Source organism: Aethalodelphis obliquidens, unplaced genomic scaffold (genome assembly GCF_003676395.1).
Source record: "Aethalodelphis obliquidens isolate GAN/ISIS:26980383/991018 unplaced genomic scaffold, ASM367639v1 scaffold69, whole genome shotgun sequence".
In the NCBI taxonomy this organism is placed as follows: domain Eukaryota; kingdom Metazoa; phylum Chordata; class Mammalia; order Artiodactyla; family Delphinidae; genus Aethalodelphis; species Aethalodelphis obliquidens.
Genome location: NW_020838013.1, coordinates 9,699,685 through 9,727,667, shown reverse-complemented (window position 1 = coordinate 9,727,667; position 27,983 = coordinate 9,699,685). Strand labels below are relative to the sequence as shown.

At 58.0% G+C, this 27,983-nt stretch overlaps 1 protein-coding gene across 21 annotated transcripts; it reads left to right on the top strand.

Annotated features, from left to right (window-relative positions):
* The first annotated feature begins 6 nt into the window (after nt 1-6).
* PHRF1 (PHD and ring finger domains 1) lies at nt 7-27,939 on the top strand. Of its 21 annotated transcripts, none has more exons than XM_027090599.1 (19): nt 7-112; nt 2,010-2,090; nt 3,692-3,807; nt 4,106-4,204; nt 7,671-7,882; nt 8,858-8,941; nt 10,547-10,665; nt 16,381-16,478; nt 16,746-16,921; nt 17,458-17,584; nt 20,957-21,084; nt 21,529-21,710; nt 22,103-22,222; nt 22,752-22,906; nt 23,506-26,097; nt 26,332-26,477; nt 26,675-26,950; nt 27,051-27,179; nt 27,587-27,939. In XM_027090599.1, exons 3-19 carry the CDS (start codon nt 3,714-3,716, stop codon nt 27,728-27,730), a joined length of 4,881 nt encoding a protein of 1,626 aa, XP_026946400.1. In that variant the 5' UTR covers nt 7-112; nt 2,010-2,090; nt 3,692-3,713; the 3' UTR covers nt 27,731-27,939. The 21 variants fall into 21 exon arrangements, with proteins under 21 accessions (XP_026946400.1, XP_026946401.1, XP_026946407.1 ...); XM_027090606.1 differs by lacking the exon at nt 7-112 and having other exon boundaries at nt 23,506-23,563; nt 23,843-26,097; XM_027090600.1 differs by lacking the exon at nt 2,010-2,090 and having other exon boundaries at nt 11-112.
* Nucleotides 27,940-27,983: the final 44 nt, after the last annotated feature.

Genomic DNA, 27,983 nt, shown 5'->3' with positions numbered 1-27,983 from the left:
TGTTGTTGTTGTTGTTGTTGTTGTTCGGGCCTAGTCGTGGTTCTCGTTCGGGCGGCGGCTGCGGCAGTGGCGGCGAGCGCCCGGTAGCGGCCGGCGGGGCGCGAGGTTCCGGGTACGTGCTGGGCCGCAGCTTCCCGGGTGTCTGTTGCGCCCCGGCCGGAGGGCCGCCCCGGGCGCCTCGCGCTTTGTCTGCGGCCTGCCCAGCGGTGCGAGGCCTGCGCCGCACTGGCCCCGGGCTGGCGGGCGGCGGTGACCGCCTGCGGGCGCGGGAGGCCTCGCGCAGAGGCTGGGAGGCCCCGGGCTTGCAGGCGGGTTTCCGGGGGGGCGCCTTCCTAGAGCGAAGTGTGACCGTTTGCTAACTCGTTTCCAGCTCCTGGTCGTCTTTGCTTTCATTGGCTTCGCCAGTGTTTCGACAGGCCTGTTTGGTTGACGGGATGGTTTCCCGTTCTTTAACTCACGTAGTCTTCACAGCAGTTTTTCGGGACTAGGTATTGGCCTTCCTGTTTTACATACATAGAATGGAGCCCGGAGAGGTTAAGTAACTTGCCAACGTCACACAGCTCCTGAGTGCGGAGCCAGGGCACTGTGTTAACCCTAGCCCTGATTCCTGGCCCATGTTTTTTTTTTTAATAACAAGGATTGTTTTACATTCTTGTCAACTTTGGCTTTTATATACTTATCTTGTTTCTGCAGCAGCAGCAAGATGGTAGTCAGCCTGTGAGCCACATTTTGGCCAGTGGTCACTTGGACAGAACCTGAGGCTGAAGTGAGGTTTGCCTTGGGACATAGCACACCTTCCCTCTCCCTGGACCACTCAGTATTTTTTCTTAGGAGAAGAATGTTGTGTCAGAATGACAACAGCTGGTTCCTTTTTTTGCGCTAGGCTGGTGGCAAGGCCGTGACAGGGCCAGCCTGGCTTTGGTTCTCTCAGCAGCCTCCCAGCATGGACTCTTGGTGTCTGTCTCAACCCTGCCGAGACCTTGCTGGGCCCTAGCTTTTTGACTTCCGTTGCAGTTTACAGTTTCGAGGTCTTGTATCCTCTGTGGCAGACGATGAATGAAAGTTGAGAGTTGGCCCCGTATGAGACGTTGGACCGGGCAGGCTTGCTCAGGGCCTGGTGATGGGCAGTCAGGTTCTGGTCCTGGCATAGCTGCCGGTGACCATACCGGAAGGTCTTTTGGTTCCTTAGTGATGGTTGGGATTGCAGGTGCTTTGAGTCCCTGAATTTGAAAAGAGAGGGAAATACTCTTTCTGGTTTAAATTTTTCCCCAGCTTCCCTTAAATCTGAAGGCTCGGCAGGAGCACCACAGTGCTGCGGGCGCTGCCGAAGGCGGCCAGCAGCCGGGGGGCTGTGGGCTTTCCCGCAGAAAGGGCTTCCTGGCCATTGGTCTGGGACATATGAGCAGAGGTGGGGATGGTGGATCTGAGCAGGCGTGTCTGAGCTGGGGCTGCTGGTGGGGCCAGTAGGTGCTAAGCCAGGGTCCCACTCGCACAGTGTTCTGAGTGCAGGGTTCCTTACAGAGGAAGGGGGGGGCCGGGGCTTGCTAACGGTGGTCTCTTCCTTCGTGGTCGCACAGCGCTTGCCCTGGAAAGCACCTTCAGAGGCTAGCCGGCTCTTTTCCCTGGGCGCTGCCAGAAGTTACTGTGTACGATGATGTAGGAAGGGAGGGCTGTCGGGAGGCCTGGAGGTTCTCCTCGCAGCTGTGATGGAGAAGCACAGGGCTCTCGGGACTGATCCCCACAGGTGCAGGGACACGGGGAGTCAGTCATCCTGATTCCGGAGTTGTTGTCTCAGGCAAGCCAGACCCCATCGTGGCCGCACTGACCTCCTACAGCTCTCTGAGCCAGGCCCTGCCACTGCCCCTGGCAGGCAGGCCTAGGTCTCAGTCACCAAGGGAGAGGCCAGGGGTTATTTGTTTGTGCTTTTGACCTTTTGCGTGTGAACTGTCCCTGGCTGTGCTCTGTCGTCTCTTTGGGGGGTTACATTTTCTGATTTTTTTCCTCGGTAGGTTCCTGGGTGTGAGTATTTACCTCCTTCATAGGCTGTGCTTCTCCAGGGCAGGACCCGTGCTGCACACAGTAGGGGCAGGGTAAGTATGAGAGCAGGTGTCCCAGAATGACAGCTATAGCCAGAGGATAATAGGTCTTCTTACCTGCAATGGGCTGCAGCCATCATGCTCAGGGGAAAGGTGGACGGACAGTGGCACCATGGTCTGTGCGTCTCCAGCAGAAGACATGGTCAGGACGTGGGTACAGGACAGGGAAGGTCCCTGCTGTGTTGCTGACTCACCAAGAAGTGGGGTGCAGACCCTTAAGTTGAGTAGGACTGTTGCCGATTTTCTTAACCTTGGCATGTTAGGTAGAAGAAAGGTGGTGGCTTTCAGGGGTTAAAAATTTCAGTTGCCTGCTTGCAGTAGAAGCATCATGTGGCAGTTTCATGACATTAACATGCCCTCACTATTTTAGAAAGCAGCGTCCCAGAATCGGGCTTTGTATGGGAAGTGAGGCGTTCTGGGGTCTGAACCTGGCCTCAGCCCCATCAGGGGATCATTCTTTGGGAGCATCTGTACAATGGTGGTAGTGACAGCCCGTTCCCTTGTTTCTGTGATGCATGTGTCATACACAGTGTGTGGCCCACAGCCCACGGGAGAGAAGCCTGCATGTAGGATCCAGGAATGAGAGCCTTTCCTGGCTTCTGGGCACGCTGCTGTCAGCCTAACCCCCTGCGCCTGGTTCTTGCTTTGTGCCTCTGCCTTCCGGTCTTTCCTGTGACCCCTTTCCTTTGACCATGTAGACTGGACTTGGTTGGAAGCACACTGTGCCACCTGGATGGGGGCAGTGTTTCCTCACTGTGTGTCATTGAGGTGTTTCCTCTCGGGGTCACTTGGGAAGTGAGTAGCACTGATGGGAAAGGAGCCCTTATTTGGAGACCAAAGTCAGAGGCCCTGGTGTGGGAGGGTAATTGTGTCCCACTATGTCTGTGAGGTCATTGGTCTAGATCTTCTGTGTTATCCTGGCAGTGGCCTTGCAGAGTAGGCACGACAGGCATCCCCACTTGGAGATCAGGAGCCCAAGAGCAGGTGGACTTGGCAGCCAAGAGGCAGAACCTGACCTCTGCTCCTTGTGGCCCCGTGCTGCCCCCGGGCAGTCAGGTGACTTGGCGGTGCCCTGTGGATGCACTGGGGCGAGGTCAGAGGAACGTCAGCTGGTACCTTGGCCTCCCAGCTATAGTCAGGTGCGTGGAGCCTGGGCTGGCCAGCCAGGGCTGAGAGGGAGGTGCCAGGGGAGTGCAGGGAGAGGGCCCTGCTTGGCACCGGGGCCTTCTGGTGACCATCCCCCATTGAAAGCGCTGCTTTGCCTCAGCTTGTGATAAGCCATTTCCTTCAAGCCTGGCCTCGTGGTACCTGGGGAGTGTTGAGGTGTGGTAGGTGCCTGACTGAACAAGAAGGTGGCCAGTCCGAGGCTCAGTTAGGTTCGTTATAAATTGGGATCTGACTTTGAACGTGGCTCTTTAGATAGGAGCCAGTCTCTTTTGTGTGTATGCACAGTTTTGAGCGTATTATATCTCCTGTGCTACGGGTGGACACGTGTCACCAGGACGTGACGTGTAGAGAGTGACTATTGCTCTCGGCAGGGAGCTTTACGTAACGTTTGGGACAGCGGGAAATTACTTGACCCTGGTTTCTTTCAGAGCTGAACTCCAATGTCCAGCAATGGATGACGACAGCCTGGACGAGCTTGTGGACCGAAGCCCGGGGCCCGATGGCCACCCGAGACTCCGTCCTGCCGCCCTGACCAGCGATGCTGGTGAGCCGCCCTCCCGCCGCTCCACACGGAGCTGGGGAGCAAGTGTTCATGCTTTGCTTTTCAAGTGCACAAGCGGCACATTGTTTGGTGTTTATTTTTAATGCAATCAATACAGATGTAAATTGAGCAAAAGATGCTGCTTTTCCCTCCCCACGTCCCCATGCGGCCCCACCCCCCCATCCCTGGGGGCAGCGCTGGGCGCCCTGTGGGCAGGTGTCCTCTGAACACCTCTGTGCATCTTCCAACCTGCCTCAGCCATGACGCTGCCCCCCGGGCCTGTGTTTACCTGTCCATCTAGAAGACAGCAGTGATGCCCACAGTGGGGGCTCTGAGGACGACACGTGCACTGAGCACAGTGATGGCGACGACGAGGAGGGGCACCTGGAAGACGGATCTGGTGAGAACGCTGACGTTCGAGCGGCCCCGCGTGTCCCCTCTCTCGTGACAGGGATTGCTGTTATAAAACGGCCTTGTTGAAGTTGCTGTCTTAACCGCGCTGGCCACCTGGGGCTGTGAACACTGAGGGTGAAACTCCCTAGCACAGCAGTCTGGCAGTCCCCTGCAGTGGGTCTCGTCTTCAGCTGGGAAGCTGGCTCGCATTGATGTAGTTGGGCTGATGGCACAGTGGGTAGGTGTCTTTCTTGGTGGCGGCAGGAGGTTAAAATGCCTGAGAACAGGGAGCGGTGCGAAGGGCGTTGCCAGGGAGAACGCAGGACTGGACCTGCGGGCAGAGCAGGCCCCCAGCCCCTGCTGCAGGGCAAGGGTAGCATGAGCCGAGGTTTGCCGGGACCTAGGACCACCTGACCAGGGAGCCACCTGACCCCAGGGACCACCTGGGCAGGATGGCGGTGCCTCCTGTGGCTCCTTCTCTCGCTGTTGATGGAACCCCTGAGAGAACTGGCAGATGCACGGAATGACTTTATTAAGAAATTCCCAGGATGTTTACATCACTTGACGTTTGTGCCTCTGAACTCCTGCACGGGGAGATAGTGCCGCCTGAGGACCTCACGGCACCTCCTTCCCTGGCCTTCCCGGGCATCCTGGCTGGTACGTGTCCTGTGGGGTCCCCAGGCTGGACTGCCTTGTCCCAGCCCCTCAGAGGGAGGTGCGCTCAGCCCCCTCCCCATGTGGCACCGGGCTTTGGAAGCTTGACTTACGGCTCTTTTCCTTCTGACAACAGCCGTCCACTCAGGACGTGTGTGGTCCTGAAGCATCTGCCTAGTCTTTTTATCACAGTCCTTGGACTCCTGTGTTTATGAACATTAGAATGTTTCAGAAAGGTAACCCCTCACGTGTGGGACAGTGCTTGTGAAGGAAGAGCACTGACACAGCACATCAGTGTGAGTTTGCTACCGCGCGTGTGTTGGTGACATATTCTTCCAGAGTTAGATTTTGACTTCTGTGCAGGCACGTGAAGTTCTGTGCTGAGTTTGCAGGTCACGTTGTGGCTCTTCGCTTGTTTCTGCAGATGGGCTTGGGGCTTGGGCACAGGCATGTGGCCTTGACTAGGCTGGAGGCAGAGGACATCAGGTCTTTGTCACTTCATCCCTCGAGCAGAGGTTTGAGGCTCTACTGGAGGCCAGAGGACGGGGGCTGCAGGCTGGAGGGCAGGCGGGAGCCCAGCCGGGGCTCTCTGCCCGAGCTAACTGCCTAGCAGCAGAGACAACGGTGTAAAGGAGCAGTTAGGTCAGGTGATAGATGCCAAGAATGTGTTTATGGGGACATCATGGGAATGGGGAGGCCTCAGCCCCTGTGGGCCTGGGCTGGTGAGGAGAAGCTTCCAGAAAGACACATCTAAGCTGTGATCTGAAGGGCAGGAGGGTTAGCCGGGTAATGGGGGACATGGGCTGGTGGGGAGTGCCGTGCAGGGACAGCTGGCGTAGAGCCCAGTGCCCAGCAGGCCCGCAGGTGATGAGGAGGTGCCCAGTGGCGGGCAGGCACCTGGAGGCTACGGCCATAGCTGATGGGCAGTAAGACTCCACCAGACACCCCTAGTTTTCCGCGCCGGTCAGTGAAACTCACAGGCAAGGAGCGTATCTCTGGCTGGTGAGAATTTAAGAGATCTCAAACGTAGTGTCTTCAAAGGGAGTTACCTGCATCCTTACGGGCCTGGTATCTGCCACGTCCCGCTTCTTTCCGCAGCTCTTTCTACTCATCTTTTTGCTTTTCCTGCGCTAGTGTTGATTCCTGAAAGTCATTTGCTTGTGTCGCTGTTTGCTCAGTTTTCAACTTTAGATAGGTATCATCTGTTCAAGTCTTAGGACGAAACATGAGGACTTGGGACTCTGACCCGCTGCCTCAGCCCGCTCTCCAGGCGGTGCACATGCGTCCTGGTCTGCTCAGCTCGCAGCCCCTCCCTACTCGGCCTCATCTCAGTTGCTCCCAGCTCTTTCCAGTGTGGTCCTGCCCTCCTCGTGTGAGCTGTGCCCTCACCTGCACTGGGTTCCCAGGCGTGCTGTGCTGCCAGCTGCCACGCCGGGCTGGCACCCATGTCTGCACCTCCTTTGGCCTGGTCCTTCGTCTGGTTGGGGCCTGGTCCGGCCGCCCCTGAGACGGGGTGGGGAGGCGGGTGGCCCAGGGTCTTGGCACCTGCCTGTGTCTTTAGCTGCCTCTCCGTTGGTGGTCGCTGCCCCTCAGGCACTTCAAAGGCGTCCTCCGTGGGTGGGACACCGCGGAGGGGTCAGGTGGCCCTCAGATGGCCAGCTCTCTGCCTTCCCTTCAGTTCCTGAGCCTTCTGGAATTCCGGAGGAAGAACCAGATCCTCCAGCCTCCACGCCCTTAGCCAAGCAGAAAGCTGAGCAAAGTCATTCTCCAAAATTTTGTGGACACCAGTTTTGTTAGTTTTCTCTTGGTTTGTAACAGATTGTCATGAACACGGCAGCTGAGAACCGCGTGCTCAGTGGTTCCATGGGTCTGTAGTCCAGACACCGGTGGCTGGTCCTCTGCTTGGTTCTCACCCGACTGACATCAAGGGGTCACAGGGCTGCCATTCCCGTCTGAGGCTCAGGGTGCTCCCCAAGGTCACGGCTTGTCAGCAGATTTCAGATCCCTGCGGGCATGGGGCTCCAGTCCTGTCTCTGGCCGGCTGCCAGGGGAGGCCGTCGTCACTCAGCTCCTGGGAGTCACCCCTCAGTGGATAGGCCGCAACGTTCTACAACCAGCCAGAGAAAACTACTTTTAAAGAGCTCATTTGGTTATGTTCTAGTTTCCCTTTGCCTTGAGACAGCAGGGTCTCGGGGGTGTGTAAGAACCCTGCCTGCCACACCCCTAGCCTGCTTCTCCTGTCCACGTGAAGTAGCGTTATTTCAGCGGAGTTCAGTGGGGAGAGAAAACTAATGCACCTGTTGACTCTGCCTTGGTGAACTGAAAGTGTCTCCTTCCTTTTCTGCTGGCCTAACCCCAGCTTCAGAAGCTTTCAGAAATTGATCAGGACTGTTGTGGCCAGCTTGCTGGGTTAGGAATTTATGCTCTCTAATCCCTGAAGCAAGAAAAATGAAAGACCTGTAGGAGAGGCCTTTCCTGAGGGCCGTGGCTCACTGACACTGTTTTGAGAAGGGTGTTGACGGCACGTGGGGCCCTCTGGAGGCCACTGCACTGAGCCGAGAGGCGGGCTGGCCCCGGGAGGCTGCCTGCCTCGTGAGGGTTCTGATTCGGCTCCAAGTTGGGGGGGTGGGGCTGGTGTCCCCTGAGCTTGGAAGCAGCTTCGGGTTAAAATGCCCGGTGACATCTGTCCTGGTGGGGCCGCAGGAGCGGGTCTGTCCCTCGTGTGTGGGATTCGGGACCCTGCTCACCCGAGTGCGGCTGCGGCCTGCATGCCTCCTGTACTCCGGTTTGTGGACTTGTAACATTGCCTCTTTGTCAAGGTTCCGAGGATTCCGAAGAGGACGGCGACGATGTGGACACGTTAGCAGCAGCGGCTACTCGGGGGGCGCTGGAAGCCAGCGGTGCATTTAACTCTGATGATGATTCGGAGAGCTGCCCGATCTGTCTTAATGCTTTCAGGGACCAGGCTGTGGGGACACCCGAGAACTGTGCCCACTACTTCTGCCTCGATTGCATCGTGGAGTGGTCCAAGGTGCGTGGCTTCTCTTCGGGCACTTCCTCCCTTCGGGCTAGCCTCTGTGTGTGTGTGACCCAGCCTGTGGCCGGCCTCTCAAGGGTCTGGGTCTCTGCTCTATAACAGGAGTTGGAGCCCCAGGTGGTGTCCGAGCTTGATCTCTGCTTCGTTCGAGCTCTAGGCCCTCGGGGTGGTCGGTGAAGCTCACTGTGGGGTGATATGCTCGTGGAGCGCTGGATCAGGAGGGTTGTTTATGGGCCGGTGCCCCTCGGGGACCAGAAATCCTTAGTGGCCCAGGGGCAGCCTGCTCAGGCCGAGTTGGCCGGTGCTCACATGCTGAGGGGTCATCTCATAGACCCAGGAAAGCCTGAGTCGTGTGATTAGCAGTAAAAGCACATGGGGTTCACCAGATGGTGCAGTGTTGCAGGGTGAGCTTTAGAAGCACTGCCCCCTCCCTACTTTCTGAACTTTGTGAAAAACCTCAAAGAAGTAATGAGTCAAAGGACGCGTGGCCCACAGCCCCGTGCCTTTCACCGTCCTCGAGGACCAGCGGCCCTGCCTGATTCTTTTCTATTGCCACCATCACCAACTCGGACCCCGGGAACGCGGCCGGTCTTGCCGCACTGTGCCTGCCCTTACCCAGCGAGGGTGACAGTAACGGCGTTGCCTCAAGCACCCAGCCTCTTCTCCTCTGCCCCCTGCTTGCTGGCCAGTAACCCAGCTGTCCCGCCACCCCTTGCCCTCCTCTTGTCTTCTTAGCACTGACTGGCCCTCCAAGAGAACCGCTCCACGTGGCAGGGATTTGATTTCTGTCTCTTTTCTTCACTGCTGTATCCCCAGCCGCCTAGCACAGGGCCTAGCCTACACAGGCATTCTGCAAATTAGATTTTTAATGTAAAAGGAAGTCTTGACTTCTAAATGAAATTATTTTCAGATGGTATTAATAGTGAAAGTGATTCTATAAGGTTGAAGTATGATTTTTCTTTCTTACAGAATGCCAATTCCTGTCCAGTTGATCGAACTATATTTAAATGTATTTGTATTCGAGGTCAATTTGGCGGTAAAATCTTGAAGAAGGTAAGTGTAGGCGCCCCCTTTTGTGTATTACATTGGTCCCCATCTTATGGGAAAACATGCCTTCAAAAGGCAAGTTGCTTTCCTGAAGTATTAGTTACGTGTGTTTTAGAAATCGACTAAAAGGCCGTTTGCGGCCATGAACGTGAAACCCGGTGCTGGAGGTGGTGCTGTGTGCCCGGCCAGCCTGGGCTCTGCATGGGAGCGGTTTCCCAGACTTCCTCCTCTCCACTCCCACACGCCTTTTCTGCATCTCCGAGCTTCTCTCCTCTTGAGCCACGGCAGCCACAGCAGGCAGGGAAGGTCAGGGTGTGGACCCCAGCCCTGGGAGAGGGGGCCAGCTCTCTCGGGACCAGACTTGGGAAGGCGCGTGGCAGGAGCATGAGGGCTGGGGACAAGGTGTTTTCCTTGCTCTTAAAAGCGTGCTTTTGCTCACCTGCTGTTTGGGGACTGGGAGGCCTCCATACGTCGTCTTCTGTTGAGGAGCAGCATTAGAAAGACTTGTTGAGGGAGTTCCCTGGTGGCCTAGTGGTTAGGCTTCCTCGCTTTCACTGCCATGGCCTGGGTTCAGTCCTTGGTCGGGGAAGTTCCTGCAAGCCACACAGCTCTGCCAAAAAGAAGAAAAAGAAAGACTCGTAGAGATTTGCCTTACATCTTCTCAGCGAGTCTTATAGCCGCAGATGTGCCTTTTTATTTGCGGAGCCAGGGATGTGTGAGGACTCCGGCTCTGGGTGAGCAGACTTCTCCTGGAGTCTTGGTCGGGGCGGGCAGCTCCCGTCCCGTCCTGCTGGTGGAGCCTCCTGTGGCCTGCCCCGGGCGCTTTGCTCTTCTGCCCGAGGTCTCTGGGGAGCGCCGGCATTTTCCCCGCAGGCAAGCTCTGTTTCCTTGAGTGCCTGCCTCTTGAGTCCTTGGCCCCGAGCGCCTCCTGTGTGGGAAGGGGAGGTGGGTGAAGGGCCCACTTACACGCCAGCAGGTCCAATTGGAGGAGATCCGAGAGCGGCTCAGACCCAGCACAGAGTCCAGGAGGCCGCGGGAGGGTCCCGAGTCCCTGGCTGGTGCAGGAGCAAAGGCAGAGAGTGTGGCTCGGGCGACTCACCCGTGGGGAGGTGAGCTGCAGAGGCTGCTTCTCAGTGGGACTCGGGCAGGAGACCGAGGCAGCCTGTTGAGGTGGCTCGGGCTGGCGGCAGCGATGAGGAGTAGCTGTGATCGTCGTGGGGCAGCACATGTTTGAGTGTCATTTGGCAGTCACGTTTCTGTGCTTTGCTTGGTCCTGGGACAGTTCTCGGGGGACGAGAGCCCGGCGCTTCCCTGTTCTCCACCCGCGTGGTCCGTGCAACGTAGCCCTCATGTTTGGCTGTCTCACCTGCCACTCCGCTCTGGAGCCCTTCCGTGGGTCAGACTTTTTCTGTTGAATCGTTTTTTTTTCTCAGGGCTAACTACCCTGAGATGGTTAGAAAACATAAAAGTCACTGGTGCTTGTTAATTCAGAAGCTCTGGGCCCATGGAGCCCGTGTGAATCTGCTCTGGGTCCATTGCAAACCGTGATATAAACGGCTCTGGGATTTGGGTCCCTCTTGCCATGTGCTGAGCACGCTGTCCTGTCCCCAGATCCCAGTGGAGAGCGCCAGGCTTGGGGAGGATGAGGATGAAGACCCGACCTTCTGTGGGGTGTGCGGCAGGAGCGACCGGGAGGACCGTCTGCTGCTCTGCGACGGCTGCGACGCTGGGTGAGCCCCTCCCGTTGGGTGCCCTGAGCTCGGTTCAGAGCTGGTCTTGTTGACCCGCTAGAGGGACCTGCCCAGCTGTGTTTGTGCTCAGCGCCACCTGCCCCTCGAGGGTCATCTGCTGCGTCCTGGGCTCCGCATGCTTCGTCCCCCCCCATCGTTGTTTATATCCTCCACCTGTTTCCAGACGATATCCTGAGGCCGCTTGCAGAGATGTACCTAGTATCTCAGGACGAGGGGGAGAGGCAAGAAATGGGGGCGTGGGCTGGCTGGGCCGGGGGCGGACACGAGCGGGACCCACCTTTTGTGCGAGGCCAGGGGCCGGGGCAGCTTCACACGGCAGGACGGTGGGATGCGCTTCCAGCCAGGCTGCCAGCCACCCCTGTGTCCGTGGAGCCCCTTTCATTGTCATTCTGCAACACCATTGGGTCCCCTGCTTCTCGCCAGGCCCTTTCCTTGTGCTGGAGCAGCACAAGCCCTGGAGGACGGGCGCCTGTGGGGCCTGTGCTTGTCCCAATGCAGACACTTCCTGGGCTGCCCACCGGGGCCCACTACCTGCCACCTCCCTGCACTGAGACAGCAGGTCACCCTCCCCGGGCCTGGCAGCATCTCCCACCTTCCTCCGAGCCCCGCCCTCGGTGCCCACACAGCTGAGAATGCAATGCGTTCCTCCCTCCTTTCTCACCAGTCTCAGCCTGCATCCGTGTTTGGTGACACGGTTGCCTGACCTTGCTGCTCCTTGCCCCTTTGGAGTCCCGGAAGTTGGCCATGTCTGAGCAGGTCCCCTCTAGCCTGTTGTCGGTCTGGGGCTAGAGGGCAGAAGCAGAGCCTTGGGTGTCCTGCAGACCCGTGTGTCCAGCTCACGGCTCTTGCTGTCACACTCCATGACCGAGTGGGGCCACGGGGGTGGCAGCATTCAGAACGCTGCTCACACGCAGACTGCACCCTTTTCCCCAGTGATGGTGGCTGCTCGGGGCCTGAGAAGGAGGGGCCTGGGACAGCTGGATGCTGCCTGAGAGCCCACACGTGGTGGGAAGGAGAGGCCTGGTACTGGCCGCCACACCCCTTGGCCTGGCCTGGCCCTCGTCACCAGCCTTGCCTTCTTGGCCTGGGTTCCCTGTGCCAGACGAGCTTGTGTGCCTTCCAGTGGCCTTGAGGACGCTGGGGAGCCCTGGATGAGGCTGTCGGAGCTTTCACTCACAAAGCCTCGATTTTCTCTTAAGCTTTTTTCCCTTTTTTTTTCCTTTCCTTTTTGCCTTGCTGCATGGCTTGTGGGATCTTAGTTTCCTGACCAGGGATTGAACCCGGGCCCTCAGCAGTGAAAGCACCAAGTCCTAACTACTGGACTGCCAGGGAGTTCCCCCCTTAAGCGTTTTTTTTTTTTTCTTTTAATATTTATTTATTTATTTTTGGCTGTGTTGGGTCTTCGTTTCTGTGCGAGGGCTTTCTCTAGTTGCGGTGAGTGGGGGCCACTCTTCATCGCAGTGTGCGGGCCTCTCACTATCGCGGCCTCTCTTGTTGCGGAGCAACAAGGCTCCAGACGCGCAGGCTCAGTAGCTGTGGCTCACGGGCCTAGTTGCTCCGCGGCATGTGGGATCCTCCCAGACCAGGGCTCGAACCTCTGTCCCCTGCATTGGCAGGCAGATTCTCAACCACTGTGCCACCAGGGAAGCCCCCACACACCCTTAAGCTTTTAAATGGAGCCTACAGTCCTTTTTTTTTTTTAATAGATTTTATCTTTCAGAGCAATTTTAGGTTCATGACAAAATTGAGTGGAACATAGCATGCATTTTTTTTAAATTGAGGTATAATTGGTTTATAGAGTTATATTAGTTTCAGGTGTACAACACAGTGATTCAAAATTTTTATCAGTTATGCTCTATTTAAAGTTATTATAAAATATTGGCTCTACTTCTTTGTGCTGTGCATTCTTGTACTTTGTTATATACAGAGTAGCTTGTATCTCTTCATCCCACCCATACCCCTGTCTTGCTCCCCGACTCCCCTCTACTGACTGTTAACCACTACTTTGTTCTCTATATTTGAGTCTGTTTCTGTTTTATTATATACGGTGGTTTGTTTCATTTCTACGTTACACATATAAGTGATAACGTAGAGTATTTGTTTTCTCTTTTGATTTATTTCACTAAGTGTAACACTCTCCAGGTCCATTCATGTTTTTGCAAATGGCAGAATTGCAGTCTTTTTTATGGCTGAGGGTGTGTGTTTGTGTACACCACATCTTCTTTATCCATTTGTCTGTTCATGGGCACTTGGTTGCTTCCGTATCTTGGCTTTTGTGAATAATGCTGTGAACGCTGGAGTGCGTGTATCTTTTTGAATTAGTGTTTTCATTTTCTTTAGTTAAGTACCCAGGAGTGGAAGTGCTGGATCATATGGTAGTTCTATTTTTAGTTTCTTCAGGAACCTCCATACTGCTCTCCGTGGCAGCTGCACCAATTTACAGTCCCACCAACAGTGCAAGAGAGCTCCCTTTTCTGCACATTCTCACCAACATTTGTTATTTGTGGTCCTTTTTTTTTTTTTGCGGTACGCAGGCCTCTCACTGTTGTGGCCTCTCTTGTTGCGGAGCACAGGCTCCGGACACGCAGGCTCAGCTGCCATGGCTCACGGGCCTAGCTGCTCTGTGGCATGTGGGACCTTCCTGGACCGGGGCACAAACCCGTGTCCCCTGCATCGGCAGGCGGACCCTCAACCACTGCGCCACCAGGGAAGCCCTATTTGTGGCCTTTTTGACGAAAACCATTCAGACAGGTGTGATGTGTTGTCTCATTGTGGTTTTGATTTGCATTTCTCTGATGATTAGCAATGTTGAACATCTTTTCATGTGCCTTTTGGTCATCTGTATGTCTTCTTTGGAAAAATGTCTGCGGTCTTTTGCCCATGTTTTAATCACTTTTTTTGATATTGAGTTGTATGAGCTGTTGATATATTTTGGATGTTGATCCCTTGTTGGTCATGTAGTTTGCAAATATTTTCTTCCATTCAGGAAGTCTTTTCGTTTTGTCAGTGTTTCCTTTGCTGTGCAAAAGTTAAGATTTAAAGTTTAATTAGGTCCCATTTGTTTATTTTTGCTTTTATTTCATTTGCTTTGAGAGACAGATCCCCAAAAATATTGCTGTGACTTATGTCAAAGAGTGTTTTGTTATTGTTTTCTTTTAGGAGTTTTATAGTTTCCAGTCTTACGTTTAGGTCTTTAATCCATTTTGAGTTTATTGTTGTATATAGTGTGAGAAAGTATCCTAATTTCATTCTTTTACATGAAGCTGTCCAGCTTTCCCAGCACCACTTATTGGAGAGACTGTCTTTCTTCAATTGTATATTCTTGCCTCCTCTGTTGTAGATTAATTGACCATGTAAGTGTAGGTTTATTTCTGGGCTCTCTTTTCTGTTTCATTTTTCTGTGTGTATGTTTTTGAGCCAGTATTGTACTGTTTTGATTACGGTAGCTTTGTAGCATAGTCTGAAGTCAGGGAGGGTGATACCTCCAGCTCAGTTCTTTCTTGGGATTGCCTTGTCTGAGCCTACAATCCTTGATTATGTTAATTCTTTATATCAGGTTCTGTTTCAGGGAGTTCCCTGGTGGTCCATTGGTTAAGACTCCACATTTCCAGGGCAGGGGGTCAGGTTCAATCCCTAGTCAGGGATCTAAGATCCCACATGCCGTGTGGTGTGGCCAAAAAAAAAATTGTTTCAATTTTAGTAGTGTTTTGTTTGTTTGTTTGTTTTTGCAGTACGCGGGCCTCTCACTGTTGTGGCCTCTCCCGTTGCGGAGCACAGGCTCCAGACGCACAGGCTCAGCAGCCATGGCTCACAGGCCCAGCCGCTCCACGGCATGTGGGATCTTCCTGGACTGGGGCACAAACCTGTGTCCCCTGCATCAGCAGGCGGACTCTCAACCACTGCGCCACCAGGGAAGCCCCAATTTTAGTAGTTTTAACAGTGACTTGGGGATTTTTGCAACTTCTGCAAAAATATTTTTTGTTGTAAAGTATATTTATAAACTTACTTGTTTTTTTATGTGCTTGAATTTAACAGATAAAACAAGTACATAAAAATTGTGATAGACCTAAAACATTAAAACTGATAAAAAATATAGTGATTCGTATGCTTCTGAATATCCTCACTGCTAATATTTGCCCTTAGCTAAATTTTCTTACAGTTAAGTCTTTCAACTAAAGTCACAAGTCTACAAGTCTAAGATCACTGTTACTCATTTTTCTTTAATAATGGGAGCTGCAACTGAAATTTTTTTTAATATAAATTTATTTATTTGTTTTTATTTTTGGCTGCGTTGGGTCTTGGTTGCTGTGCGTGGATTTTCTCTAGTTGTGGCGAGCGGGGGCTGCTCTTTGTTGCAGTGTGCGGGCTTCTCATTGCGGTGGCTTCTCTTATTGCGGAGCACGGGCTCTAGAGCACAGGCTTCAGTAGTTGTGGCTCGCGGGCTCTAGGGCGCAGGCTCAGCAGTTGTGGCGCACGGGCTTAGTTGCTCTGCAGCATGTGGGATCTTCCCAGACCAGGGCTCGAACCTGTGTCCCCTGCATTGGCAGGCGGATTCTTAACCATTGTGCCACCTGGGAAGCCCTGTTACTCATTTTTAAATGAGTAACTCACAAGCCTGTCCATAGATACATGAATATGCCAGGTTCTTTCACTGTTACATGAAGCAAGGTACAGATTATTTGTGGGGGGTTTTGCCTTGGTTTTGTTTTTGGCCGTGCTTCGTGGCTTTTGGGATCTTAGTTCCCCGACCAGGGATTGAACCCGGACCCTGGCAGTGAAATTGCCAAGTCCTAACCACTGGACCTCCATGGAGTTCCCCCATTTGTGTTTTATGTAGCGGTATTTATTCTCGAGGGAGGACCTCTTTGTGCCGCATGGCTGTGGCTCTCCCAGTGGGAGGAGGTCATCCTTGTGCTCAAGTGAGCGCTGCAGGCCGGTCCTACTGGGCGATCATGGGGCTGTTCTGGGTTTCAAAGCCGAGTCCAGCCTGGGCTCGGGTGTTCAGTGTGGGCTCGGCGCTGGTTTCCACCTGGCCTGGCTCGGCGCCATCTCGGACACTGGGATGGAGTTTGGAGGGTTCTGGCACCGGCGGCCCACGCCAGCGGTGGCTCCTCCAGCAGCTGAAGAGCAGACGCTGTTGGGTGGCGCTGCCGTGCGGGGTGTTAGTTCCTCGGAGACTGGCCTCCCAGGATGGTGGCTGCCACCCCGCCGCCGTCAGGGTCCAGCTGCCGCTCTCTTAGCTCTGTCCCTCCAGATGGTACGTCCCCTGGGGAGAGTTTGGTGGCCGTCAGGGTCCCCTTGGAGGGCAGAGATGCCCAGAAGCCTGCGGTGGGGGTCCGTCCACCCAGAATGCCGGTGGGAGAGTGAGAAGACAGGTGTCTGCAGCTCCAAGCGCGCAGGCCCTCTGAGCAGGCGGACTCCCCCTTGGCCTCGGGTGGGGGCATCCAAGTCAGTCCTGGCAGAGCTCACGGTCGGGGAGGGGGCGCTGTGTCGGTCAGGGCCCCGCCCTCATGACTTCACTTAACCTTCATCACCCCCACAGGCCGTCTCCAGGTGCCGTCACGTTGCGGGGTTAGGGCTTCCACACGTGGATTGGGGGGCCACGAGATCACAGCAGGGTGTGTTGTCAGGAGACCTGTCATAGGGCTCGCTTGGCTGGGACAGTGAGGCTGGGGACACCGTCTCGTTTCCTAGGTACCACATGGAGTGTTTGGACCCCCCTCTCCAGGAGGTGCCAGTGGACGAGTGGTTCTGTCCGGAATGTGCTGCCCCCGGGGCCGCCCCTGCTGCGGGTAACACACTGCCCCCCCTCAGGTGGTCCGGACCCTTCCTGTGGGGCCGGCCCCTCGTCCCAGGGAGATCGCGTCCGGCTCTCCAGCAGGGGCGGCTTTCGGTTGCACTCTTTGGGCGGGGCACGGGCTGGAGACAGGGGGTTGGCTGATAGGGGTCTAGGAGCCCAAGCTCCAGGGAGACACCCCCTGTGCCCCGTTTCCCAGAGTCCTCCTACCAGGGCCAGGGCTCAGCGGAGTGCACGTCAGCCCAGGGTGTTTTCTTCCAAGACGCAGGTCCCGTGAGCGAGGAGGAGGTTTCCCTGCTCTTGGCCGACGTAGTGCCCACCACCAGCCGGCTTCAGCCACACGCAGGGAGGACCCGGGCCATCGCCAGGACACGGCAGAGCGAGAGGGTCCGAGCGACGGTGAACCGGAACCGGATCTCCACAGCCAGGAGGATCCAGGTGGGTGCTGGTGGCCTCGCATCCTGGCCATGTGCAGGGAACAAAGCCAAGTGGGCCTGAGGCGGCGGCAGCAGTGGAGAACTGGCCCTGGGGGTGCTGGACAGTCGGGTCTGGCCAGTGGTCGGTGGCCCGGCCCGTGGGTGCATCGTGGAAGCTGCCGGGGGTCCCCTGCCTTGCAGCTGTCACCTGCCAAGGCCGTAGTACTGAACTGAGAGGAGCCGAGAGGACTTCATGGGGAATGTGGTCCCGGGACCCCACCACAGATGCCCACAGTCCCTCCTGGCACCTCCGCCCTCCACTCTGAGGCCCGCAAGCCCTCCTTGTTCTGCATCCTTGCCCGGCCTGCTCCTCGGGAGGCCTTCCCAGACCCCACTTCCCACTGGGCCCTTGGGGAGCCCCCAGCAGCCTGCCTGATGTCTGCTGCTGCCAGGCTGAGGCATCTAGCCTCCCGGGGGCTCAGGGGGCTCCTTGGGGCTCCCTCAAGGGGCCTGAGGCGGCTCCGGCCCCCCTGACCAGCGCCGTCCCGTGCTGTGCAGCACGTCCCGAGGTACCTCATGTCTCCTCTGCTGGACGAGACCATCGAAGCTGTGGCCGCTGGTCTGAGCACAGCTGTGTACCAGCACCCCGGGCCGCGAGCCCCTGCCCGTCGGAGGAGGAAAGCAGGTAGGCCTGGCTCGGTCTCTGGCTTCCAGTGGTGGCTGCCATTCCTGTAGCCTGGTTTCCGCAGACCATCGCGCAGAAGGCCCTGCAGGCCCAGGGGTCTGGGTCTGGTCCTTCCCTCTGAACCCCCTAGGGTGCTGTTTATGCAGCAGCGCCCTGCATGTGCATCAGGGTGACAGAGCCTCCCCGAAGTTGATCGGGGAAGAGTCCCCAAGGACCTTGTGGAAGATTCGCGATGTTTTCTCTAAATTGGGCAACACACAGGTGAAGCCCCATGCCTGGCTTTTCTGGGTGGGAACAGCTAAAATGATTAATTCAGTGTCTTTGCTGGTTTGGGCGCTGTTCACGTTTTCTAGTCCTTTTCTGTGTTAGTCTCGGTAATTTTGTCCCAGTAAGTTCCATTTTTCTTTGGTAGTCGACATCCCTGCCTGGGGAGAAGCTTTCACCCCAGTTTAACATCCTCGGCGATTTCTGGGTCTGTGCTCCATTTATATTCATGGGTTGGAATTCTCCAAAGAAGAGCTTTCCTTTTTCTCCTCGACTATTCATTTAAACCAGTAGACGTGGTTTCCTATTTCTTTCAGCGGGTTGCAATCTGTGGTCTTTTAAAAATCAACATTATTGAGACATGCGTTTTCTGTGACGAGCACACCCACTCTGGGCATATGGTTCCCGGTGAGACCGACGAGGCTTCCAGCCGCTGCCCCCGCTCCCCAGGCAGCCCCTCCAGGCACCTGCCGTCCTGTCGTTGGCGCTAGCTGTGCCATCCTCGGTTCTCACTCATGAGGTCTTGAGTGTGTGCTCTGGTTTGTTGCTCAGCACAGTGATTGGGGGCCTGTGTAGTGGGTGTCTGGGGTTAATTTCTGTTTATTGGTGAGGAACATGCCACGGCACGAACCACCCCAGCTTGTCCACCTGCCTGTGCCGGGCATTTGGGTTGGTTCTGTAATGAAGCTGCTGTGAGTATCTTTCCTGCAGGCAGGTGTTTCCGCTGCTCTGGGTCGGTAGAGAGCAGTAGACTAGTTGGTGCAACCAGTGAACGTGTGTTGGAGGTGACTCACCCCCTGCGCTCCCATCAGCAACGTGTGCGTTGTAGCTGCGCCGCGTTCTTGCCCACGCTCGTCCTCCCCACCCCCAGCGGGCGTGTGTGTGTCAGGTTCCGCTGCCCTGCGTGGCCCCGCCAGGTGCCGAGCGCATATGTGCTCCCGGAGAGCCCTCGCCCCCGAAGAGCTGAGCACAGAGAAGACACCCGAGGGCCGCCGGCGGGCGGTCCTGGTTCGCAACCCCGTGTAGTGGATGGAGCCAGGAGCTGTACCCTGAGGTCACGCTGATCACTGCCTTGAAGTTCAGGATGAGAGAGGTTTTGCTTCTCGTATTTTCTGTCTGGATCTCCTCTCATGTCCAGGGTCTCACTTCTCAGTCCCAGCAGTTGCTCCCTTGCATTTCACAGACCCGTCCCAGGATAAGAGCTGGAGGTGCTGCAGCTCCTGGAGAGACGGGCTCACTTCTCCCTTTGTCCCGAGTGGCCCCCACGCTTGGCTGTTACATCTTTGCCGTGAATATTTCACACTTTTTTTAAAAAAATTATTTATTTAATTAATTTATTGGCAGCTTTGGGTCTTCATTGCTGCGCGCGGGCTTTCTCTAGTTGTGGCGAGCGGAGGCTACTCTTTGTTGCGGTGCGCAGGCTTCTCATTGCGGTGGCTTCTCTTGTTGCGGAGCACGGGCTCTAGGCGCGCGGGCTTCAGTAGTTGTGGCTCACGGGCTCTAGAGCGCAGGCTCAGTAGTTGTGGCGCACAGGCTTAGTTGCTCCGCGGCATGTGGGATCTTCCCGGACCAGGGCTCGAACCCTGGTCCCCTGCATTGGCAGGCGGATTCTTAACCACTGCACCACCAGAGAAGCCCAATGTTTCGCACTTTGTACAGACGTAGTCACACTGTGGAAGCGCAGGGAGACCGGAACAGCACCCTGTGACCGTCTTGCCGTGGCCTGGCGACTCCTGGCCGGGGCTGCTTCGTCTCTCTCCACCCCCTCCCCCTCTGTTATTTTGAAGCAGATCCTCATTTTACCTCTGAGTGTCTCACAATATGTTTCTGGAAGAGGGAGTCTCTCTTTTGATTTAACAATGAGGCCGTTGTTACACCCAAGGAGATGAGCAGTAATTGCGCAGCATGGTGGAATGGCTGGTCGGTGTTGAAAGTTCTAATTGTGTCACAAATTGTGATGGAATTTAAAAAAATAGTTTACTTGCATCTCGAGCCAAAGGAGGTCTGTGTTGCACTAGTGGCTGCCTGTTAAGTGTCTCTGTGTCCTCTTGACTGGGGTTGATGCGGGGTCTCCTATCCTGGCGCATCCCTCGCGGGCAGGTCTCACCTGCTCCGGCTGGGCGGCTGGAGCCCCGAGGCTGGCTCAGGTGCAGGTGGGCGTTTCGTTGGGTTGGTGGGGTGTTTGAAGGGTTGCTTGGGTTGGGGTTGGGGGTCCTCCCAGCGGGCAGCTCCGCCAGGCTCTCTGTTCACAGTCAGGCAGCCCCGGGGCTCAGGTCTCAGATCCATGAAGTGACGGAGGAGGTGAAGGAGAGGCTTCCTCCTGACGGGCTGCTTCCAGGAGTGCAGTTTCCGTGGACAGCACGGGCTCGCTGGCGCCTCCGTCTGTTTCCTTTGTTGAGCAGTTCTCAGAACCCCCGAGCTGCTTGTAGCATCCTTCAGTGGAGATCAGGTAGGGCTTTTAGCTTCATCGCGAGATCACAGATTCAAGTGTAGCGGAAGTGCTTTAACAGCACACGTCTTCTCGGAACCTGCTGTTTCTGTGCTGGGGTTCCTGAGAGTTCGGGGGTGCTGGAGCATCACAGAACTAGGGCGCCCTGTGGCTGCCATGGCTCGTCCCCAGTCAGCCCGTAGCACCCCAGGGTGGCTGAGGGGGACGGAACGCTGCTGGGTTTGCAATGTAATCCTCAGGATACGTTTTACTGGACACGTACCGTGAGGTCGTCTGTTTCCAGGCCTCTGGGAGAGTGCTTCTCCGGGGTGAGACCACCAAGTGGATACAGAGCTGGGAGCCAGTGTTTCCTTTTACTTTTGATTATTAGGGTTTGTGTTTTCTAATTTAATTTCGTTTCATAGTTGTGTAAAATAATCTGCTGGTTCTAATAATGAGGTCTACAAATCAAAGTAGGCTCAGACCTACTCTGTTTTTGCTTTGCACTGCCTTCCCCCTCCCCTCCTCTGTGGCGAAGTATGTAGAACCCTATAACAAAAAAAAATAAGAAGAGGAAGGCCCCAGGCCGGGATGGACAGTTGTCATCCGCTGGGTCTCGGGGGGGGACACCTGGGGTGGGGCGCACAGTGAAGTGTGCGCTGTCAATGTGCTCTTTGTAGGAAGACGGAGGAAAGTGTCGGGAAGAAAGAAAACCCAGTCCAGATCATCTGTGAAGAGCAGGAGCTCGGGGACGAGGTCCAGGAAACGCCAGGGCCGCGTGAAGAAGAGTAAAGGGAAGAAGATAAAGGTAGCGTCGGATGGGGGATCACGCTGGGCGAGCTTCAGTCCTGTGTGTGGGTAGATAGTGGGAGTCGTAGAAGGGCCCTTTTTTTATAATTACTTAGAGGTTCACAGATAAATAGGCACGTTTCTGCAGCACGGACTGAAGGTGGGGCTGAGACGAGATGTGTTCTGGGCCCCGCAGAGCGGCTCCTGGGACCGCGGGGGGCGCAAGGGGCTGGGCTACAACCCGTCAGGGCGCTTGTTCCCTGGGGTGCCGGCATCCGGTGTGAGCCGGGTGGGGGTGAGGCCCAGGCGGGGTCCTCACGTGTGATGAGTACACGTGACCCTCAGGCTGCAGGACTGGGCTACTCGGTCGGCCGTGTTTGGTGCTGCGGATTCCTAGTTGGAATGGAGGCTGTAGATTTCAGCCCTGTGGATCAGTGTTTCTCCCTCTGTCCCCTGGGTTCAGAATGAAGCCACAGCTCGTTCCCGCATCGCACGGACGCTGGGCCTCCGCAGGCCAGCCCATGGAGCCTGCATCCCCTCGGTGTACAAGCCTGCAGACCCCTCTCTGGGGCTGATGCGTGCAGACATCGGGGCAGCCTCTCTCTCCCTGTTTGGAGACCCTTATGAGCTGGACCCCTTCGACAGGTGACTGCAGAGGGGGAGCTGGGGGGGCTCACTCTTTTCCTAGGCCCGTGGGCATGTCGCTCCTGGTGGAGGCATGGCTCACCCTCAGAATTCGCATTTGTGAAATTCCTGCTTCCGAGTTGTTCTCAGAATTCTGTACCTACTCGTCCCCTAATTTGGAGAAAGATCTAACTCACACGCCTGTCCCCCACCCCGTCCCCACTCAGAGACTCGGGCAGCTGCTGACAGAAAACCGCTGCACGGGGCCTGGGTTCATTGTTGAGTCACGAGGGCTGCCGTGGGGGTAGTGCTGAGCCCGCCTGTGCCGCGCGCTGCTGAGAGGTTGGGGGGTGGCTCCCTGGGCCTCGATGTGCAGGGTCACCCCGTGCCCTTTGGCATGTGTCCTCCTCCAGCAGTGAAGAGGCATCTCCGAGCCCTGCTTCCCCTCTGAGCGTCAAGAGGAGGATCCTGTCCCGGTCAGCCCTGCGGTCGCACCAGCCTGTGGCCAGGCCCGTCTCCATGGGGCTCTCCAGGTGTGTCCTGGGGGACAGGATGGCCGGGGCGGTGGTGCGGGGTGGGTCCCCAGGCGTACAAGGACCGCAGGCTCCACGTTGGGCTGGCGCTCTGCCACCTGGCACCCACGGCCTCTCCTGTGGCCTGTCCTCTGGCTCTTGGTTGAGGAAGTGCTCCGGCCAGTCCCAAGCCAAGGGCACAGGGATGAGGTGACAACCCCAGAGGCTGCCTCCGTGTGCCTAGCTCTGCTGCAGAGCCCACAGCAGGGAGGGGCCGGGCAGGGAGCCAAGCTTTTTCTCTGTTTGACCCTCCAAAAGAAAGACTTAACCAACTCTGCCAGCCGGCGTTGCTCACGAGCTCCTGCCTGTCAGTGAGTGGAGCCGGGGCCAAAGCCTCGGACGACTCCACCCCCCCACCCCATCTTCCTTTAGTCCGAGCTGCCGGGTGGGTCTCACCCCTCCCCTCGGGAACACTGCCTGCTGCCTGGGTGTGGAGGCGCGTGGGCAGGAGGGCCATGACCGCTGGGCCTGCCCCGGGTCTGCCCTGCAGGAGGAGCGCTCCCGCCATGGCGCCTCAGCCGGAAGTGGATGCGGACCCCGGCCCCGACCTGCTGGGAAGCATCCTGTCGGGCCAGAGCTTCCTGATGATGAACGGCGCCGACATCGTCATCCACCGCGATGGCTCCCTCAGCGCCAAGAGGGCAGGTGAGGAGCCTCTGCGCACGGCCCGCCGTCCCCACCTCTGCGCGCCTGGAGATGGGGACACGCGTTCCTCCAGGGACAGTCGTGTGGTGTGACCCAGCGGTTCTAGGGTTTGCTTCCGAGTGTAGGTGAGGGTGCTGAGGGACTGAAGATGCGTGTCCCATCGCTTTCTGATAACACATCTGTTGGGGGAGTTACCAGGCAGCCCACAGGCCCTCCTTGCTGTCAGCAGCTGCCGTCTGTTCTCACAGCCCCAGGAACCAGCGTGGAGCCCTCTCCACGGATCTGGGCCCCAGCGGGATTCGGGCCTGGGGGGATCTGGCCATGGAGGGCAGGGTAGGCTGCATGGGCGTGGTCATTGGTAGACTGGGGTGCTACCCTGTTTTCAAGTGTCCATCACGGGCTCAGGCTCCTTCTGATCCACAGATAGCGTGAAGATAGTGTATGAAGCAGAAGGGGCTGGTGGGCAGCAGCAGAGCGAGCCTCCAGCCCCGTCCCTGTGCCCTGTAACCGTTGGGAGTGTTCTGAGGGTGTTCTGAGAAGGGTGAGGCTTTTTAAGGATGGGGGTGGGGACTGATGGCTGTTTGCCTTTTGTCTTTTAGCGCCAGTTTCTTTTCAGCGAAACTCAGTTGGTTCATCCAGAGGGGCAGAAGGCGCTGGGTCTGGGGCCTGCCTGCAGCCCAGAGAGACTCAGTCAGGAAGCGGGCCAGAGAGCTTGGGGTCCAGCTGTCCAGGCAGGGCTACCCCAGGCACACCCCCGGCCCCGCCCACCCCCGCCCATGTCCCTGCGCTCACGTTGGGGGCAGCTGTGAGACTGGACTCCTTGGTGACCCTTCAGTCAGGCCAGGCTCAGACCTTGTCCAGCGTGAGCGGACCCAGCTTAAAACAAAGTGACGGCCCCCGATTTAACGGCGACAGCAAGCACCCTCCGCCTCTTAGGTCTGCGGCATTGAAGACCTCGAATGGTAGCTCTAACTCGCCTTCCGAGAGCACGGTGCTGGGACAGGCCCCGAGACCAGCTCCCAGGAGGACGGACATCTCCGAGCTCCCCAGGATACCAAAGATCAGGAGAGACGACAGGCGGGTGGGCGAGGTCCCTGCCGGCGGGCAGAGAGTCGAGATTCCCAGCTCCTGCATCAGCCGGCTGACGGGCAGGGAGGGCCCCGGGCAGCCTGGCTGTGGCGCCAGGGCGGAGGGTGAGCCCAGCAGCAGGGGCGCTCAGGAGCCCAGTACGCGCTCGGGGGGCGGCCCCCAGCCCCCTGCCCCGCTGGGCCCCTCCCGGGGGAAGGGTGTCGGCTCCACCTTCGAGAGCTTCAGGATCAACATTCCTGGGAACACAGCCCATTCCGGCAGAGTCCTCAGCCCCGGCTTCTGCAACACGTTCCGGCCTGTGGACAGCAAGGTGCAGAGAAGAGAGAGCCCTGTGCCCCTCTTCTCCGTCAGGAAGACGAAGCAGCTCAAGAGCGAGATCTATGACCCCTTCAACCCCACGGGCTCTGACTCCAGCTCGGCCAGCAGCAGCCCCGAGCACCCGGGCTCTGGCCTCCTGCCCTCTGAGATCACGCGCACCATCTCCATTGACAGCCCCAAGGCCCCCGTGCTGCCGCCCGTGCGCTGCGTCACCTCCTACACGGTGCAGACCGGCATGGGGAAGGAGCCCGAGCCCCCCCAGGGGCCCTGCGGCCTGCCCGAGCTCCAGGGCGAGGAGGAGCCCGTGGCACAAGCACAGAGGCCGTCCCCGCCAGAGCCCTGGGGGGACGAGGACCCACCACCCCGCAGCTCCTTCTTTGGCTCAGAGGGGCGGACGGTGACTTGTGTGACTGCGGTGGAGCCGGACGCCCCACCCAGTCCGGACGCCCTGCCCGCGACCACCCACAGGGTCGTGGAGCTGCGGTCCCCCACCCGTTCCCGCTCCAGGTCCAGCTCCCACGGTGGGAAGAAAGCCCAGAGGCCGAGGGTCGCCACCAGGGAGCACCGGAGGGCCCGCTCAGGGTCCCGCTCGTCGCACTCGGGGGACAGGAGCTCGCGGTCTGCGTCGCCACCGGCAGGTGAGGACCAGGCCAAGAGGCACCGGCCCAAGGCCCGGGATCGGAGGTCTTCCAGCGACTGCTCCAGCAGCCGCGAGCGCACCAAGCGGAGGAAGGCCAAGGACAAGAGCAGGGAGAGAAGGAGGGGCTCCTGGGGCCGAGGCCGGCGGAGGTCCCGCTCCCGCTCTGGCAGCCCCGGCAGCTCCTCCCACGAGCATCGCGAGGGCAGGAGGAAGAAGAGGCGGAGGTCGGGGTCCTGGTCTCGGGGGAGGGAGTGCTCACCCCACAGCAGCCTGGAGAGAGCCCGGAGGCCCAGGCACCTCCGGGAGAGGAGGGAGCGGCCCGACAGGGAGAGTGCCGCACGGCTCCGAGACAGGCGAGGCTCCTGGGAGAGGAGGCGGCGTAGGTCCAGGTCACCCAGCCCCGAGCACAGGCCCCGGGAGCACCGGCGGCCTCGGTCCCGTGAGAAGCGCCCACGGCCCCGCCCCCGCTCCCCGGAGAGGAAGTTGGCTCCGAAAGAGGCTTCTCCGGCACCCCTTCCCCAGGGGGAGCCCAGTTCGGACAGGGAGCCCCCGGCCAGGCCCCTGGCCTTGGCAGGAACAGACGCCTTGCTGGAGGGGTCCGAGGCCGACAAGCCCCCCACAAAGGTCCCCCCAGTCCTGGAGGTGCCAGCCGAGTACCCCCCTGAGGATCTGGATTACGGTGACTCCGTGGAGGCGGGGCACCTCTTCGAGGACTTTTCGAACGAAGCCATCTTCATGCAGCTTGATGACATGAGCTCCCCGCCCTCCCCGGAGAGCACGGACTCCTCCCCAGAGCGAGGCCTCTTGCCCAAGCCCACTGGGCCCCCGGCTGGCCAGCAGCATGACGCTGGCCTGGCCGTGGCCATCATCCGCAGGGAGGTGTCTCGGATCCACGGTGAAGATGTGGCGCAGCCCCTGCCCAGGATGGAGGGCCCTCGAGAGGAGCACTTGCTCCAGCAGGACGCGGCCGAGGCAGCCACAGCTCCCTGCGCTCTGGGAGGCCAAGCCATGGGCGGGGCGCCTGCGGGGAAGGAGGAGGGTCCCTCTCAGAACCCCCTGCTGCGGGTTAAGGCACTGGTGAAGAGAGTCACCTGGGACCTCCAGGAGGTGGAGAGCGGTGCCCCGGCTGAGGACAGAGGCCTGCGTGAGTAGGCGCTTGGGCGGGGTGGGGCAATGGGGTGGGATACGAGGATGGCTCAGAGCGACCACCACGGAGTCTTCTCCCTGGATGGCTCACGGGCCTCCTTGGTCATGCAGGGAGATGGCCACGGCCTGACCTGTGGTCCTTGCTGCTGGGATGCTTTTCTGGAATTTTCCAGCCAGGAAACAGCCTTCTGGCGTGGCCACAGAGCACCCACCCCCCTGTGTTGGCCCTCAGGGACGCCGCTTCACAGGCCGCAGAAGCCCCGGGAAACCGAGGACGCGGGCCCCGTGGCTGCGTTCCAGCAGGCTCCCTTCTCTGAGCCCCCTCCCCCTGGTTATGTGCTTCCAGAGCCTGGCTTTCCTGATGCTGACCCTTCTCAGGTGGGCGCCTGGCCTGCAGGGATGTGGCGTTGGGCTCAGGCCACTCAAGCTGGGCCGGGTTGGGGCTGAGGGCCTCATGCACCAGCCCCTTTCTGCCGGGGCTTTTAGTGGTTCGGGAGTGGGGGTTGGGAGCACGTTGCCTTGGGCACTGGGGCACCGAGCTCTGCAGGGGCTAAGCGGGCTGTGCTCTCGCCCAGGTACAGAGCCTGAACCTGGCCCCCACCCCGGCTCTGCCTTCGAGTGTCCCACCATACGCACCTGTCAGCCAGCCCGCGGTCCAGTTCCTCTTGCAGGGGAGCCTGCCCCTGATGGGCTGCGGGGTGGCCCAGAGCCCGGCCCCGGTGCCCACCGTCCTGACTGCAGCCTCAGAGCCGGCTGGTCATGCTGCCACTGTGACCACCGCCGCTGCCAACAGCTCCGAGGAGAGAACAGCTGCTCCCAGGCCAGCCTCGGAGAAGACCAAGAACGAGGAGGTGAGTCCCGCCCCTCCTTCCTCCAGGGACTGGCGCAGGTGGGTGGGTGGGTGGGTGGGAAGCCAGGGGCCAGTGGTCTCACAAGTGTCCTCCCCCCTAGTACATGAAGAAGCTGCACGTGCAGGAGCGGGCTGTGGAGGAGGTGAAGCTGGCCATCAAGCCCTTCTACCAGAAGAGGGAGGTGACAAAGGACGAGTACAAGGACATTCTGCGCAAGGCCGTGCAGAAGGTGGGTGTGGGGTCCGTGAGCCCAGAGAGAGGGGCTCCGGCCCCAGGGTCGCTCGGCCACATCCTGGGCGCAGCTTCAGGCCAGTTGTAGCCACGCCTCATTGATGCTTCGGAGGTATAAAATGCTGGTGTTTGTGAGGGGCTTACGACTGTGTCCTCGTGACTTTAGTTAGAGAGACTAAATGACACACGATGCCTAACCCGCTCGTGGCAGGAGGCGAGGCCCTGAGGGAAGGGCCCGCCAGCTGGTCTCAGTGGGACCCCAGCGGCCCTCGAGGGGCAGAGCGGGCAGGCGCACGTCAGGCCGCCTGCTGTCCCTCATGGCGTGCTCCCCAGCGCTCCATCCCCATGATCCCTGACCACGCGGGTGTGCAGGGACATCCGGGTAACTGTGCCCCACTCCCCCAGATCTGCCACAGCAAGAGTGGGGAGATCAACCCCGTGAAGGTGGGCAACCTGGTGAAGGCCTACGTGGACAAGTACAGGCATATGCGCAGACACCGGCGGGCCGAGGCCGGTGAGGAGCCGCCTGCCCAGGGTGCCGAGGGCTGAGGCTTGCCCGGGGCCCTTCTGGCTGGAGTAGCCGAAGCAGAAAACTCCGGGCCACTCGCCCTCCCGTTTCCAGGGTTCCTGTGATCGCACGTGGTCTGTGCACCTGTCTTGCTCACAGTTTAAAACTGGACTTTTATATGTATATTATAGACACACACTGTTCCCATTGTGTTCTAATTTATCAAAAACGGATTATCTTTAGAAATGTCTTGATTGGCTCAGTACTTGAAAGGCGAAGCCTTTGGTGATGAGA